This window comes from Etheostoma cragini, chromosome 4 (genome assembly GCF_013103735.1).
Source record: "Etheostoma cragini isolate CJK2018 chromosome 4, CSU_Ecrag_1.0, whole genome shotgun sequence".
NCBI lineage: Eukaryota > Metazoa > Chordata > Actinopteri > Perciformes > Percidae > Etheostoma > Etheostoma cragini.
The window spans coordinates 12733600-12749495 of record NC_048410.1 but is presented as its reverse complement, the minus strand read 5'-3'; the positions used below and the strand labels follow the sequence as shown (position 1 = coordinate 12749495).

General features: G+C 38.7%; 3 protein-coding genes across 5 annotated transcripts in view; all 3 read left to right on the top strand.

Moving 5' to 3' along the window:
* grm2a (glutamate receptor, metabotropic 2a) overlaps positions 1-2370 on the top strand; it is a 31222-nt gene extending 28852 nt beyond the window's left edge. Inside the window, exons 5-6 of one of the 3 annotated variants that reach the window (XM_034870282.1) lie at positions 1446-1623; positions 1808-2370. In XM_034870282.1, coding sequence (XP_034726173.1) covers positions 1446-1623; positions 1808-1845 — 216 coding nt within the window. In that variant the 3' untranslated portion in view covers positions 1846-2370. The remainder of the gene's footprint in view (positions 1-1445; positions 1624-1807) is intronic. The other 2 variants (XM_034870280.1, XM_034870281.1) reach the window with 2 other exon arrangements.
* Positions 2371-4333: 1963 nt separating this feature from the next.
* On the top strand, positions 4334-8598 carry parp3 (poly (ADP-ribose) polymerase family, member 3). Its single transcript, XM_034869995.1, has 11 exons — positions 4334-4606; positions 4889-5088; positions 5221-5346; positions 5457-5636; positions 5808-5940; positions 6135-6358; positions 6452-6613; positions 6721-6807; positions 6891-7068; positions 7162-7305; positions 7630-8598. Exons 2-11 carry the CDS (start codon positions 4906-4908, stop codon positions 7800-7802), a joined length of 1590 nt encoding a protein of 529 aa, XP_034725886.1. The 5' UTR covers positions 4334-4606; positions 4889-4905; the 3' UTR covers positions 7803-8598.
* A 761-nt stretch (positions 8599-9359) lies between these two features.
* On the top strand, positions 9360-15581 carry gpr61l (G protein-coupled receptor 61-like). Its single transcript, XM_034869996.1, has 2 exons — positions 9360-9749; positions 11871-15581. Exon 2 carries the CDS (start codon positions 11923-11925, stop codon positions 13213-13215), a length of 1293 nt encoding a protein of 430 aa, XP_034725887.1. The 5' UTR covers positions 9360-9749; positions 11871-11922; the 3' UTR covers positions 13216-15581.
* The last annotated feature ends 315 nt before the right edge of the window (positions 15582-15896 follow it).

Below are 15896 nucleotides of genomic sequence, written 5' to 3'. Positions count from 1 at the left end.
CAGTACATATACATGCAGTACATAAAGTACACAGACTGCTGCATCACATTGCGTGGATGTGCTCATGTTGCATGCAGACTGCCACCAGCCAACACATCATAATAGTCGTCAAAATGAGGATGGTATTGTCAAAGACTTGATAATACCATCCTCAGGTTAGATACACAGTAAAAAAAAAAATGTTAATGGTGGATTTTTGTAAATTTACATCTTAACCTGAGCGCATCAGTGTAGCTACTATATTTCAGATGTGGCATGTGGTGAATAGTAATGTTAAATACATCGCACATGGCAACCCAAAATACATCACAGAGACGAATTCAGAGATTCAGAGATGTTGTTGTGTCACACTTTCATGGTACACTATGACCCGTAGTCAGTGACCACTATGTTGCAAACGTGGAATATTAAACAATTTTCTACATCTTTATTAAGTAGTCCCTATAACAATATCTTCAGATAATTTATTATCAATTGTTTATGTAGACTGTGTGTTATAATAGTAAATATATTGGTAATAACGCATTGTGAGGGAGTAAAAACTGACAATGATGAACATTTAAACAAGATGATTAAAAACTATTCTGAAAAAAAAAAAATTATACACTGACTTTGTGTCACAGTACTTAGATCCCTGCCCAAACTAATGAGTGTTAATTTGCTATTAACGTGTTCTCTTTGTTGCAGAACAGTGTGTGCACAGTACAGTATTGGTGCCCACATTATTTTAATACCAACATTAGCATTCAGGCTGAATGCAGACACCTGCTTTGCCTTGTGAAAATGGGAAGCACCTGCCACACACAACACAATGCTGGGCTGAATCCTGGTATCCAGGAAAATAAAAGAAATTTGCAGAGATTGGAAATGAAGGAGCAGACTGATGCCATATAGCAAGACGTGGGCAGGGTGACGGAAAAAAGGAGCGAGAGTTACACAGTTGATTGACAAGCAAATAAGCAGATCGCTTAACACCTCTCTTTAGCAGTCCCAGCTGATACTGTAGCTTCCTCCTCTGTTGCACCTGGCTTTAATACCAATCATTTCTTCTCTGACTTCTGAGCCCCATTTTTATTAAAATGATTATTCTTGCACAGCAAAATGGTCCTCAACCTGATGCAAATGATTTCACACGAGCAGAGTCAATTTAACAATTGCTGGCTGTTTTCAACCTTCCCCTCAGAGCCACGTCAGCTCTGTGGATGAACAAATATTTCTTTTAATACCAAACAAATGTCACTGAAAATATCAACATTACTACTGGGATTTGAGATGTACTTGAACGTTAATGCTGGTGTGAAATTAAGAGGCACTTTCAGTGATTTGTAATTCTTTCAACATTTTGGCGTGCTAGAAATGTTTGTTTACTTTTCTGTTACGTAAAAGGTATCTCAATAAATTACTGAGTAATATCTGTGAATTTCTCACCTCTCTTTCTCCTCCAGGTGCAGACAACCACCATGTGCATTTCGGTCAGTCTGAGTGGGTCGGTGGTGTTGGGCTGCCTCTTCGCTCCCAAGGTCCACATCATCCTGTTCCAGCCGCAGAAGAATGTCAGCACTCTCAGAGTGGCCACCACCCGCTTCAGTGTCACCACTGGCCCAGGCTCCAGTTTCTCTCAAGGTACCACCTGATATACAACAGCATCATTGTAGCTATTGCTAAGCAGCTTAGTGTCAAAAACACTAATACATTCCTCATACATACACTCATCATACTGTGCATAAACTTCTTTATAACTATTAAAGGCCACCTTTCTGTCACACCTCTAACACTGTCTGTTGTGTTCTCTTTACCTTTTTACAAGTCATGCATGGTTCAGATCAGGCAAACCAGAAAGGCTGAACAGTTTGTCCGGTGATCTTGTGTTCCATTCAACAAACAATTGGAAGATTCCCACCAAAGAACTTTTTTTTTTTTTTCAATGTTTTGCAGCATCAGCCTCCAATGTTGTTCCAACAGTGTGTAATGGACGAGAAGTGGTGGACTCCACAACTTCCTCCTTGTGAAGATCAGCTCAATTGCCAAGCATTGTAAACAGAGTTATATAATCACTAGTCCTGAATCAGGTGTCTCAGATATTAAAGAGGTCATACAGATGATCATCCTGACTTTGTTGTCCTCAAAGTGCTGTAAGTACAATGTCCCAATTATTTTACTTTGTTCTTTGACTCGTAGCGATTTGAAATGAGATGCCAATAATGTCGCATATAGCCCTTGTTTTTATTAAAGATTCTACTTGCAACAATGGAGTAAGTTATGGTAAATCTGTTAAATGTAATATATACAAGACGTTTTTAATGTAGATTTTGGTGAACCAGTTTGTGCTTTCTTGTAATTTATGTAAATAAAATGTGTTTTGTATTAATACCAAAATTACTTATAGTCTGACCATTTATTTGCACATCATCAGATGCATATCCAGAGGATAACATAGCAAATAAATATCTATAATATGCTAAATGAACTGCTCATGTAGTGTTTTTCAACCTCACAGGACAAAGCATTTTACACTTCCTTGCCTCTCATTCACAACACTCCTACACTGATGGTGACAGAGCTGCCATCGGGAGTAATTTAGGGTTTCAGTGTCTTGCTCAAGGACACTTCAACATCTCAGAAGGAGCTTTGATCCACGCCATGTGCCAAAACCAATCGGCCTCTACATGACAATAACCAGCACAAATACCATCATCTGTTGATATTAATAAATAAAATCCACCAATTGCTGTCCAAGGACACACGCTGTAATCGTTACTACCTCTGCGTACATGAGGCAGATGCTTTGGAAAATAGACCCATCTGTGATTTAACACTGCCATCTTGTGCCCAGATTGTTTGATCTAATCTTGCACATTGCAACATGTAGGATGGGACATGCATGTGTTAAATATATTAAATACAGTAGTATTAAAAATAGTATTTGCATATGGAGGAACTGGACAGATAAGCAGAACTCTATTTTATTTTATTTGAACTGCTCAGTGGTCATTATCAAATTACTGTTTTTATACAAACCAGGTACACCATGTGTTCCAACAACTCCTTACTGTGTAAGAACAAGAGCGTCAACTTGTGTGTGATTGAAAAAGGTTTCCACCATTTTCAAGCTAAATATTTAGAGTCATAATTATTGAGAAGATTTTATCTTGCAGAAATGTTTTTGACCAACAAGCTTTATTTCACAGTATTATCTGGGCGTGTGACACAGTTGATGGCAGCAGTCTAGGTACACATCTTTGTTAAGAGTCATCAGACAAATCCACAGTGTATCTAACTAACTTCCTAAAAGGAAGTGGGTTCAGCTGCCAGCTGAACCAGCGCCCTGAGCGGTCGGGGGGTACAGTGCCTTGCTCAAGGGCACCTGGCAGTGCCCAGGAGGTGAACTGGCATCTCTCCAGCCACCAATCCACGCTCCTAATCAGATTTTATGGAGTAGGTAATGCTTAGTTATTGATAAGTTATTGATTGGTTAATTGTGAAGAAATCAGATACCCTTGATAATTGATGAATTGTTAAAACGTACTTCCCTCATAATTCCTAAGGGAGGACATAGTGGACCAGATGCTGAGCAGCACAAAGCTATAACTCATTAATTAACTAGCTTGCTCATTATTTAAAAAATTATAACTATTTTTTTGTGTCCAGCCCAAGTGAAGTGATACATAATCCTGAAAAGTTAGTTCCTCATTACTTCATAATTGTGTTATGATTACTTACCCTTTTTTGGCCCTTGTTGTAAAGTGTTACCATGGAAATTGTTGACAATACAAAACCGCCTATGATACCATTTAATAATATATTGCTTAGTAAGGTAGTAAGTAATATCTCATCTTTATAATGTTAAGTGCACCTATTAATTTAATTTACACTACTAATATTAGCTGTTTCTTCTTCTTCTCTGATGTTTTTGTGAATTTATCAGAGAAGCTGTAGTTAGTTGGCTGTTGTAAGTTTATTATTTAGCCTATCAGGTAGCCAAGTTTTATACTGGAATCAACAGTGATTACAGAATAAGAAATTGGATAAGTTATGGAACTATCTTATTCTCTCCTTTTGAGATTTACGATTAGTTATGCAAACAATGTCTAGTAGGGCATATGAATACGTTAGAACAGAAGTGCTTTAATAGCTATTGAAGGACAACATTGTTTTCTCTTCTACATCTTCAGCTAGGCCCTACAGCAAGTTCTTCTGATTTTGTTACTTCACTAAAACGAACCAAATCTTCAAATCTCATTTCAGTTTACTTTACTTTTCAGTTATTTTCAAAACAGCAGTTTTGAACTGAACAGTCGAAGAAAAAAGATGAATTCAATTTAATAATATTATTGACGGTTTGGCTAGGTGGCGGTACAGTAACCAGAGACTGTTTAAGGGCTCTGCCAAGTCAGCCCCGCCTCTTCCTCTTTCCGTAAAGCGTAGCTATGTCAACTTCCCGAGAATCTCAGACAGTCACACAAACACCAGGAAGTCACACAGTGACAGCGTTACTAAGCGAGCTTGTTCTCTTAATTACATCCAGGCTTAAACAGCGGGGAGACTGACGGTCTGTTCGTCAACTTTCCTCTCTCCTTGCTCAGCTGACACTATTTAAAGTTATCAGGTGAGTACAAGCTGTGCACAAATTTGGCTCGTCTTCACAATAAAGCGGAGGCACTATGTTCTAAATCACAGCAAAGTTACTGTCGCATAATGGTGAATTGCTATTACGTGTGGGAGCGTATAGCATAGTAGTAGCTGTTATTTTACTCAGTGGGCCACTAAGGAACATGCATGGTTGCAATGTTTTGATGAGCTGCTAGGTTAGCTTCTCAGTGTACTTAGGCATGTCTGAACTTGTCCAGCCATCATGCCCAGATGACCAACACAGCGAATTTCTGTGCAGGGGTTTCAGACAGGATCATGCCACCAAAGAGAAGATCTTCTTCTGCAACCAAGGCAGGTGGCAAGAAGGTGAAACAGGAGCCTGAGACACCAAAGCCCAAGGATGCATTCACCTCTGCGAAAGAGGCCCTTCTTGCTGCAGGGACACAGGTAAAAAGCAAGAGGAAGGTGGATGAGTACTGCAACCTGTCAGCTGCAGAGGTAAGAAAGATGCTGTATAAATGTGCTAGTATATACATATTCACTCACATGAGTGTACATAACAGAAATGTATGCAATCGTATTTAAAAAATAAAATAAAATTTGACACATTTTCTATGTTGTCTCCACCAGGTATACAAGGACTATGACTGCATGCTCAATCAGACCAACATTGGGAATAACAAAAATAAGTTTTATGTCATTCAGGTTCTTAAAGTTAACTCTGATTACTTTACATGGAATAGATGGGGCAGAGTGGTAAGTTTGTCCTGCAACAGATTCCTACTAAACTACAGTCATTACTTAATTCTGTTTTGCTCATGCATTATATTTTGCCCCTGATTGCCTCATCTCTAATCTAAATTTAGGGGGAAAGCGGGCAAACAAAACCTACAAAGTTTGATACGCCTGAGAAAGCTGTCAAGGACTTTGAGAAAAAGTTTGAGGACAAGACCAAGAACAACTGGAGCGATCGTTTGGACTTTGTGTCTCACCAGGGGAAGTACACGCTGATCGAGGTGGACGGAGAGCAGGATGCTGAGGTCAAGGTAACGTAAATGTACATCCCACTGAAACAAATTGCATTGAATATAAAGCCTAGAAGCATTATCTCATAGACTCAGTTAACCACCATCGATGACAGACTTCATTAGAGAAAATCTGTATCAGTATGCGCTTTAGCAAAATCTCAAATCTGGCTGTACTTTGGGATATTGCAGGTGGACACTGTTGATGGAAAGCATGCCAGTAAAAATTTCCAAGCCTGCACCCTTGACAACCCTACCAAGAATCTCATTGAGCTAATTTTCAGCAATGACATGTTCAAGGAGGCAATGGAATGTATGAACCTAGGTGGGTGTGGCTCAGTTTACTTCTTTTTGCTCAGAGCTTTTGGTGAAGTCTGCATTAACACAGACTTCACCCTGGAAGTAAAAAAAAAAAATCACCTTCTTCACCACAATACAGTGCGAGATGCCTTTTCTACGCAAAAAATAATAATATACAGTATAACAACTTGTGTGTATGTGTGTGTGTGTGTTACACAGACATCAAGAAAATGCCTTTGGGTAAGCTCAGTAAGATTCAAATTGCAAAGGGCTTTGAAGTGTTGGAGGAGATCGAGGCAGCCATTAACCAAAAAAGCAGAAACAACTGTCTGAAAGAACTTTCCTCAAAGTTCTTTACCACAATACCACACAACTTTGGACGGAACAGACCGCCAATCATCGACAACAAAGAGATTGTGGGGAAAAAGAAAAAGATGCTTATGGTGAGATTTTATTTTCAGATCATATGTCGGAATAAGCTTTCATTCAGTGTTTTCTCAGTTCTAAAGTCACTCTCCCAACATGCTCCTGTAAAGGTGCTGGCTGACATCGAGCTTGCCCAGACATTGAAGTCAGAGAATGAGAAGGCTCAGGTAGAGATGATAGAAACAGTGACAGTTCCTCACCCCCTAGACCAGGACTACAGTTCTCTCAAATGCAGCCTCACTCTAATGGACAAGGAGACAGAAACATTCAAGGTACTGTGTCAAAGGGTTAAAAAGGTTTTGGTAAATACAAAGCACTTGACCATCTTCCATTCATGTAGTCCTCTCGTCAACCAATATTAACTTTTTCTCATTTGAAGATCATAGAAAAATACCTGGAAGTGACTGCAGGTGGCTATTGTAACCCAAAAATTGTCAATGTTTGGGAGGTCGATCGGAAGACAGAGGTAGGAACTTCTACTACAATCTAGTTTAATGTGACCCAGAAGAATGAAGTCCTCTGACCTAACTCATACATTGCATATTGCAGGGAGAGCGATTTGGCAAGAATGATAGTCTGGAGAACCGCCGTCTGCTGTGGCATGGTACAAACATAGCGGTGGTGGCAGCTATCCTGAAGAGCGGTCTGAGAATAATGCCCAAATCAGGAGGCCGTGTTGGTAGCGGGATCTATTTTGCATCTGAAAACAGCAAATCTGCATGTTACGGTGAGTCTGAAACAAGAAAATTTTGAGATTGATTGCAATCATAACGATATTATAGTGTTTGAAAAATCCCATTTTTCTGCCATGTATTTTTAGTGCGACCCTCTAAAAATACTGGAGTGATGTTTTTGAGCGAGGTAGCCCTTGGCAAGGAACACACCATCACGAGGGACGACTGCTCCTTGAAGAAGGCCCCTGCAGGCTTTGATAGTGTGGTGGCACGAGGATTAGTGGAGCCAGGTACATACCACTTTACTTTTATTTGTACAGTAAAATGAATTCTATCTTGCTCTCAAGTTCACTGTCAGTATTTTGACAGAGCCACATGTCTTTTGTATCTAAAAACAGCAGTTTGTCCATACTCTGAGTTGTATTTTAATTTAATCTGCACAACAGTACCTCGTGAGAAGACTGCGTAAAAATGATCATGCAGTTCAAAATCCTCTTATTTCAATAGATCTCCATTTGGCTCTTCTTGTTACTAGTTTCCACAATATTGATATAAAAGTAAAAGAATTTCTTTCATCTTATTTTTGGTAAAGTTGCTAACTCCTGTGTTTTCAGATCCATCCAAGGACATCTTCATCACCCTGGAGGGAAAGAAGATTGCTGTGCCTCAGGGTAAGCCCGTAGCTCAGCCCCAGTTCTCAGACAGCCACTTCGGCAACAGTGAATACCTCATCTACAATGAGAGCCAGTGTCGCCTTCGCTACCTGCTGGAGCTTAAAATGAACTAATTATTCAACTGTATTCTTAATTAAAAATGTTCCTCATTACTTCTATATTTTTCTGAAACGATCGGCTTTGCTGTTTTCTTATAATAATAATAAGGTTATTGTCCGTGTTATGAGAGTACTGTTATTGTGCATATGTACCTACCATGATTCATGATTGACTCGTACTTCTCGGTGCCTTATATTTTGCACACTGTAAAACTGGCCTGATTGTGATAGACTGCACTTCAGTTACACTTCTGGTTTGAGAAGCTTACCTTTTTAAATATTGCATTGTTTAATCAAAGTTGCCGCGCTCATATAAACCTGTCCCTCATAGAGGAAATATCATTGATGTGTACTGGAGGAGGACTTTGCCACATGCCTTTTCAGTTATAAACATTTTGACTAATGTTATATACTAGAGCAGAATTAAAGCTAATACTCTATGCGTATATATGTTTACAGGCCAAAGTATGAAGTGCAATTTGTGGCTAATATACAAGCACTTTTCATGAAAAGAAAGCATCTGAAAGTGTTTCAGCTATGCAAAGTAATCTACACTAAGATGCAAGTCAGGAATAGCTTGGCCAAATTCCTTGCCCAGTAAGTCTTTTAGCTGTATGTAATAAATGCCACTTTCTTTGTAATGGTTACAAATGTTATATCATGTGTAGCAAATTGAAGATGTATCTTATCACATAATCATTATGTTGATATCCCTCATTTTGCATTACTTTGAGTTCAGATAATAATCCTTCTCTCTGACCCACCAGGAGAGTAAGTAGGTAAACAGACCACACTACAAGACAACTGGGATGTAAAAAAAGAAATAATATACGGGGCTACACCTTATTTCACTACCAGAATTTGTTTCTGGTTCCTGAAACAAGTGTATAGATTTACAATATATTTTGATGTTATTGGCTCTTCACAAAAGAAATGTCTATCTGAAAGTCTTACAGAGCAAATTATTTAGCTATTCTACCAGTGATTTTAATTTCTGATTTCAAATGTTGCTGTGAAAATCTAATCAAAATAACACAGGATTATTGAGTTGATTTTTCATGATCTGTTGGTTCTAAAACCAAGATTCAAATGTGTCCATTCTCAGACACTGCTGATCGGATTATGGGAAAACTGAATAAAATTAATGGTCTTCCAACTTTTTGCCTTTTCTTTACACATATTAGCTCAAGGAAGCTGCTACAACTATTGGCTAGATAGACACACTGGTTCAGCAAACCCCGACTTCTTGGGGTGGATGAAACATATACTACTACAGTACCTTTGTGTACTTAGCACTAAGACACATTTAACAAGGAAAGAATATGGGTACTCTGTATTTAGTCCTATGAAGACAGGCTTTTTGGGCTCATTGTTATTTTTGTTATTTTATTACAGCCAATCCCTTAACTATTGTCAGTGGAGCAGTTTGAATCTCTAGTAATGCTATAGGTGTTTTAAATAATGATTGTGCAAAGATACAGACCTGACTGTGCGTTTCCCTTCGAACCTGGTGGAAATTAGGACCCAGGGAATACTGGGCTTTGGAAGGGGGACAGTGGAGTGTGTGTCTATTTGAAAAAAGGAAAAACAACAATCACATACAATACAATGTGTGACAGTCACTGCCATACACAGCACAAAACAGGATCAAGAGTGTTACCGGAGTAGGGGTGAGGAAAGAGAGAAAGCATCATTTAATTGCAATATTCATCATGGAATCAGTGATCTGTATGTCTTTACATATGTGACTGAACCTCTGAAGCCTCTCTACAGAAAAAGTAAACCTCAGCCACGGAGTTTATCTGGACTAGAAGACATGTATTTCCAGTTGGAGGAAAGAAATAAATACAAGTAAAGCTGGTTTGGGCCTACTGTATTGAAACATATGGTATTTCAACAGGAGCTTAACTGGTTAACTGGTTTGGTCTGAACTGTACCACACAAACACAGAGTGGATCATGGGTAAGTCATTGTATGCATCATCAGTGTGGTTTTTTATGCTCGATGTATAAATCTAGGAAACATTTACTTTCAATCAACAATAGGTTAAGGTTTTGATAGCAGCACACTGTTGCAAAATCCAGATAGATGGATGGCAGGATTCTCTCTCTCTCTCTCTCTCTCTCTCTCTCTCTCTCTATATATATATATATATATATATATATATATATATATATTTATATGAGTTCATGTACAGTGAACAAGGCTAGTCATTGCTATGTTTTATTGGTTTACAATTTACACAATTGTTTTTAGACTTAAAACATGGGCAACTGTTTACAGAAGTCAGCTGAAATTTAATGGAAAAACTACATGTTCCAATTAACATTGATATTTAACATGATATTAAATAATCAGACCACGTTCTGCATTAGCATTCAACTATATTAAACTATTACAATGTATTGTATGGACTTTTTTTTTTAACAATGTTCTTTTAAGTTTTCATGCAATTTCAATTTTCAACAACATTTTCTCATATACCCCCAGTTTGCCTTGGAACGTCATACTAAGAGAGGAGTAATTTAAAGAGGTCCCCTACTTTACTTATTCCTTACACCTTTTCACCCTGTTATGAGTTGATGAACCAATGTTACAGTTTTGGAAACATTATTTTAAGGTACAAAAAGTTACATAGTGTTGCTTTAAGTACTTTACGGTTGGCTGAAAACAGGTACAAATGCAATGGTAGCAGAAATCTGACTCTATATCCATCCAAGATGGAGCACCTCCAGAGGAAAAACAAAACATTATGGTTCTCAGCTGTGTTGATAAATAGTCCCAATAAAGATTTGGACATTTCAGCCCCCCAGAATCAAATAAAAGATAAGCAGAGATAGGCGGATTTGAGGACATTTCTTATTCCATATACATTTCCTGAGAGTGCTGTGAGTTTCTTTAACATTCCAAATATGTAAAATTAGATGCAAAATTGAAAGTTAATAAATATTGGTTTACGTATTGTCTTTCATTTCCGTTATGCAGCATTAGTGATGATTTTGAAGCATTTACTTTATAACTGAAGATCCTACCACACAGGCCGACTAGATCTAACAATGCTGGTATGGATGTATTTAATTGATATAAGAATAAATCGTCAGCAAAAAGAGCTATTCTATGATCTCTGTTGCCAACACTCTGTATTTGCCTACTTGATCTAATGGCTATTGCTAGTGGTTTAATAGCTAGTATGAACAGAAGAAGTGATAGAGGTGAACCTTGGAGGCAACCTTTTGTGATATTGAAGGGCTCAAACACCACTTTATTTGTGAGTACCTCAGCTAGTGTTGAGATGTAATAGGAACGGAACGTATTTCCATAACCAAATCGAGCTATCATATATAAATCCACTTGAGCCTATCGAATAGCTGGGATTTTTCCTTCTTTTTGGGAGTACAGTACATTGAGAACGCATCTTACATTATGAAATCCATGTTTTTCCTTTAGAAAACCCTTTTGGTCATTCCCCACCCACAATACTTGGAAGCACACCCTCTAGCCTTCACCAAAATCGTACTGAGGATTTTTGTATCATATTATATTAAACTATTTCTATTCTCACATTAAGTGTTAGGTTTTCTTGGTTTTTGAAGCATGATGAGGCCTCTCCCATTGAGACTGAGAAGAAGCCATTGTTGTAGGATTTTTAGATACATCTTATAAAGCGGAGTTGCCAATTTATCTTTAAAGTGTTCATACAAGTCAACTGGGAGGCCATCTGGCCCTGCTGCTTCCCAGCCTTTATAGCACCTATAGCTTATAATATCTCAACCTTGCTTAATTGTTTAATTGTTTACTTTCCTTAGAGATTTGGGGGATATTGAGTTTATTTAAAAACTCTGGACATCCACATTAGTATTATACTGGATATCTATAGATTTTCATACACAATTTTAACAGCCACATACATTTCTAGCGGGCCAACAATAGTGTTTCCATTTTCAATAAAATGTATTGCCCTTTCGGTTTCCTGTTGTTCAATCTGCAGATATTGTTTTTTAAATGGATAGATAAATGCAACTAAAATGTCTAAACTGCCTTAAAATTGTTTATAAATAACTATTTTCTGTCTTCTCAACACAGGACATCCACTTACGAAGACATCTGAGATACAAATCGAGGTTATGAATGAATAATGGCAGACAAGACTAGTCCCATGTTAGCCTTTGTGCCAAATCACTCAGGGACCAATGGGACCACTGTCCCATGGGAGACCAATCCTACAGTTCCTGCCAATGTGGGTGTTGTCACAAGCTCCCAGTCACAGATCAAAGACCTTTTTGGGTTGTTCTGCATGGTGACCCTTAACCTCATTGCTTTGTTGGCCAATACTGGTGTGATGGTGGCCATTGCCCGTGCTCCTCACCTAAAGAGGTTTGCTTTTGTGTGTCACCTTTGCGCGGTGGACCTGTTGTGTGCCATCCTTCTCATGCCTTTGGGTATAATATCCAGCTCAGCGTTCTTTGGAACTGTGGTGTTTACTATTCTGGAGTGTCAGGTTTACATCTTTCTCAATGTTTTCCTCATCTGTCTCTCCATTCTCACCATCACAGCCATCAGTGTGGAGCGTTACTTCTATATTGTACACCCCATGCTTTATGAAGTCAAGATGACCATTAACCTCGCTATTGGTGTCATGCTAATAATTTGGGTTAAATCAGTCCTCTTAGCTTTGGTCACGCTGTTTGGATGGCCAGCTTATGGACATCAGAGCTCTATTGCTGCAGCTCACTGCTCTCTCCATGCGAGCCACAGTCGTCTAAGAAGTATATTTGCTGTGCTTTTCAGTGTGGTTTGTTTCCTAGTTCCTACGGTGGTTATCTTTGCGGTTTACACTGCTGTGTACAAGGTAGCACGTTCTGCAGCCCTGCAGCAAGTCCCTGCTGTGCCAAGTTGGGCAAACGCAAGCCCTGCTAAGGATCGCTCAGACTCCATCAACAGCCAGACCACCATGATCACTACCACTCGTACTTTGCCCCAAAGACTATCTCCAGAGAGGGCTTTTAGTGGAGGAAAGGCTGCCCTTACTTTGGTATTTATTGTAGGTCAGTTCTTTGTTTGTTGGTTGCCCTACTTCATCTTTCACCTGCAAATGTCTCTGACTAGCTCCATGCACAGCCCCGGTGACTTAGAGGAGGCGGTCACCTGGCTGGCCTACTCCTCTTTCGCTGTTAACCCATTCTTCTACGGCCTGTTGAACAGGCAGATCAGAGAAGAGCTGGTAAAGTTTCGCCGCTGCTGCTTGACCCAGCCGGCAGAGTTTGGAACATCCAGCCACGAGGGCTCATTTCAGGAGAACTTCCTCCAGTTCATCCAGAGAACCAGCAGCACAGCTGAAACCACATCCAGCTGTGCCAATTCCCGTCCCGGAAACACTATGGACCAAGGGATAAGAATCCCTGGACAAATACCTGAGGAGCACACCTAGACATTGACCAACATGAGTTATGGACCATGGTGCTAATATAAAAGCCAGGTCAGTTTTTGTTGTTGTTAGCAAGCCATTTTCTTTCTTTCATCTTAAGTCTATCCTTAAACTAGTTTCATGCCAATAGGTACTGCACATTGAAATGATTATTGGTCACTTTACTCCTCCCTGCCTATACATTAAAACTGGCTTTAGAAGGGATCTCTTTATAGAATGTGACAAATCTGTGACAAGTGACTTATCTAACGTCACGGTAGCCATGCGCTAACTTTTTTTTCTCAAGGACTGGGTGTAAAGGTTTCCTGTATATGTTGGTTTAGCGTGTCAATAGGTTTATTAGCAACTTTTTCAAATACCTAGGCATTCATCAAACTTCCACACTAATCCTGACCCTTTCATGCGCACATATTCAACATCCAATACTGCGGTGATGTATATGCCTACAACCATCAATACATCATAATACATCAATTTTTTTAAACCATAGAATTTACTTCACAAACATAACTGGTTATAATAACCACGCAACACATATGTCTTTGTTAACTTTGTGTGTTTATTGAGAGTAAAAGGTAACAGAGGGTAACCTATAATCTTTATCTGTAATACACACTAAACAGCATGTGCTCTCTTTGTTGTATAAAGGAAAATTTGCCGCGATTGTCAGGTTTTAATGACGTTATGACTTCTGAGGTAACAGAAAGTGACTCAAATTTTAAGTAACACATTTAGAAGCCATCAAGATTTCTTGTGGCTTTGCAAATGTTAATGTGAATCATATAGATGATATTTTGGAAATGTCGAGCGTAATAGATACATTCATTTTGCCTGTATGGAGCCTTTACTGTCTACTCACCTGATCCACTCCTGCATTGCACTGTTCTGTTGGTATGTTCTAATTTGAGGGGCAGGCTTCAGGCTATATAGATACACAGTTTTATTTGCTCAGGCTACAGAGAGCTATAGGAGACTGGAGGGAGGAGGACGTAAGTCCGTTGGCTGCCCGCAGAGTTTTGACTTGTTTAAAGATCAACAGGAAACTGTTTGTTTTCAAAATATGATCACTTTGACTCTCATGTCAAATTACTTTATATTCTTGAAAGTTAATTTTTATATCACTATTTTGCCTCATTGGCCTTACTTGGGGTAAACAATAAAAATCCCATCTTTTCAACCTCTTCTCACTTACACCTGTTCCTACCTGCTCATCTACATCAACCCATTACATAGCCAGTATGGACAGAAGGACAAATTACAGCAATCAATGATCATTTCAATGCACATGTGGACAATTCAGTTTTGTTTTAAGACTTCAACAAATGTTATCCTATCCTTAAAATACATGTATTTTTAGGTCCAGGTCCTATGGTTGGTAAGATTATAATGATACAAGTCCCAGTTTGCCAATTTTCCATTCATATTACAATTGGCCTGATTTCAAGGACTTTTGTAGAAAATAAATTAAAATGTTAATATGAAAATCTGGAGTGTAACTACAAAAACAAGGTAAAAATTGGATGAATATTTGCATTTGCTGCAAACATAAGAGGCTTCCACTGTATCATTTTTCAAATGTTGGTAAACATAGATAAATGTTGGTGGAGTCTGTTGAATTTAGTATAAGTATTGAATGTGAATGTTGCCAAGCGATGGTATGACTTATACTGTGGTCTTTGTAGTGTGACAACCTCTCATGAATCTGAGGGACAATACCACATAGTTCCTGTGTGCAACAGATATGCTGATAGATGGCAAATGTCATCTGCCTCTGTTGTCATGGAAATTAAGTGAGCCTGTAATTGACATAGGAATGAGCACCTTTAGGCTGGTTGCTTTGGTTTTAAATCCCAACTGCAGTCTACTAATTCTGGTTTGTTCCAGCTTTTCACATTCAGACTGATTACATGAGGCCTATTAATTCAGATAGAGGTTCATTAACATGTGGTTAGAGGCTGAAGGTAAGGTAGCACAAATCTCTGTGAATATGGACTGCTGTACTGTAACAGTGAAATGGGTATGGGGAGGCAGGAAATAGCGAATTTACATTGGAAATCACTACTGGACATTGATAATGCTCTGAGAGTGGTAACAAAGTGGTGTTTTATGGCCTCAGGCGTTTGTATTAGTCTTTAAACAAACAGCAGTCATGCTGAATAAGGAAGAATAGTGTGGTTAAAGCAAACAACGGCAAACACCATTTTGCAGGTTGTCACTTACTGCAGTAAACACCACTCTTACAAACCTACCGCGCTTGTGTGCTTAATACTTTGAAGTAGGTAAATACTGCAATAGCCTTCTTACCAAGAGGATATGTGTACAGAAACACAGAGTGCACAGGAACATGCTGTGATACGTTTTTATCAATACATTTATACTACATGTCCATTTCTGTCTTTGTTTTCTATTGTGTTATTTTCTCATCATAAGTCTAGCCATTAAACAATGAGACCAGCAGGGCACGGTTTACATTATTTATTCACTATCTCAAAATTCTGAACTCAACAGCTGCTCACAACTTAAGGTAAACAAATCTACAACTTGCTGCCTGAGATATGGATTTCATGGACCCTTGTGATAATACAAAGATAAACAAGGTTTGAACAAAACATCAACTGGCTCTAGATACAGCATTTGTTAAACCAAACATCAAAGAATCCCAATTAGGACACAATCTGCACAGC

Excerpts from the sequence above, each read along its gene's own strand:
- gpr61l (XM_034869996.1), top strand. The coding sequence starts at position 11,923 with ATGGCAGACAAGACTAGTCCCATGTTAGCCTTTGTGCCAAATCACTCA.
- parp3 (XM_034869995.1), top strand. The coding sequence starts at position 4,906 with ATGCCACCAAAGAGAAGATCTTCTTCTGCAACCAAGGCAGGTGGCAAG. Across the intron at positions 5,089-5,220 it reads GCAACCTGTCAGCTGCAGAG|GTATACAAGGACTATGACTG; the intron begins GTAAGAAAGATG and ends TGTCTCCACCAG. Across the intron at positions 5,941-6,134 it reads AATGGAATGTATGAACCTAG|ACATCAAGAAAATGCCTTTG; the intron begins GTGGGTGTGGCT and ends TGTGTTACACAG.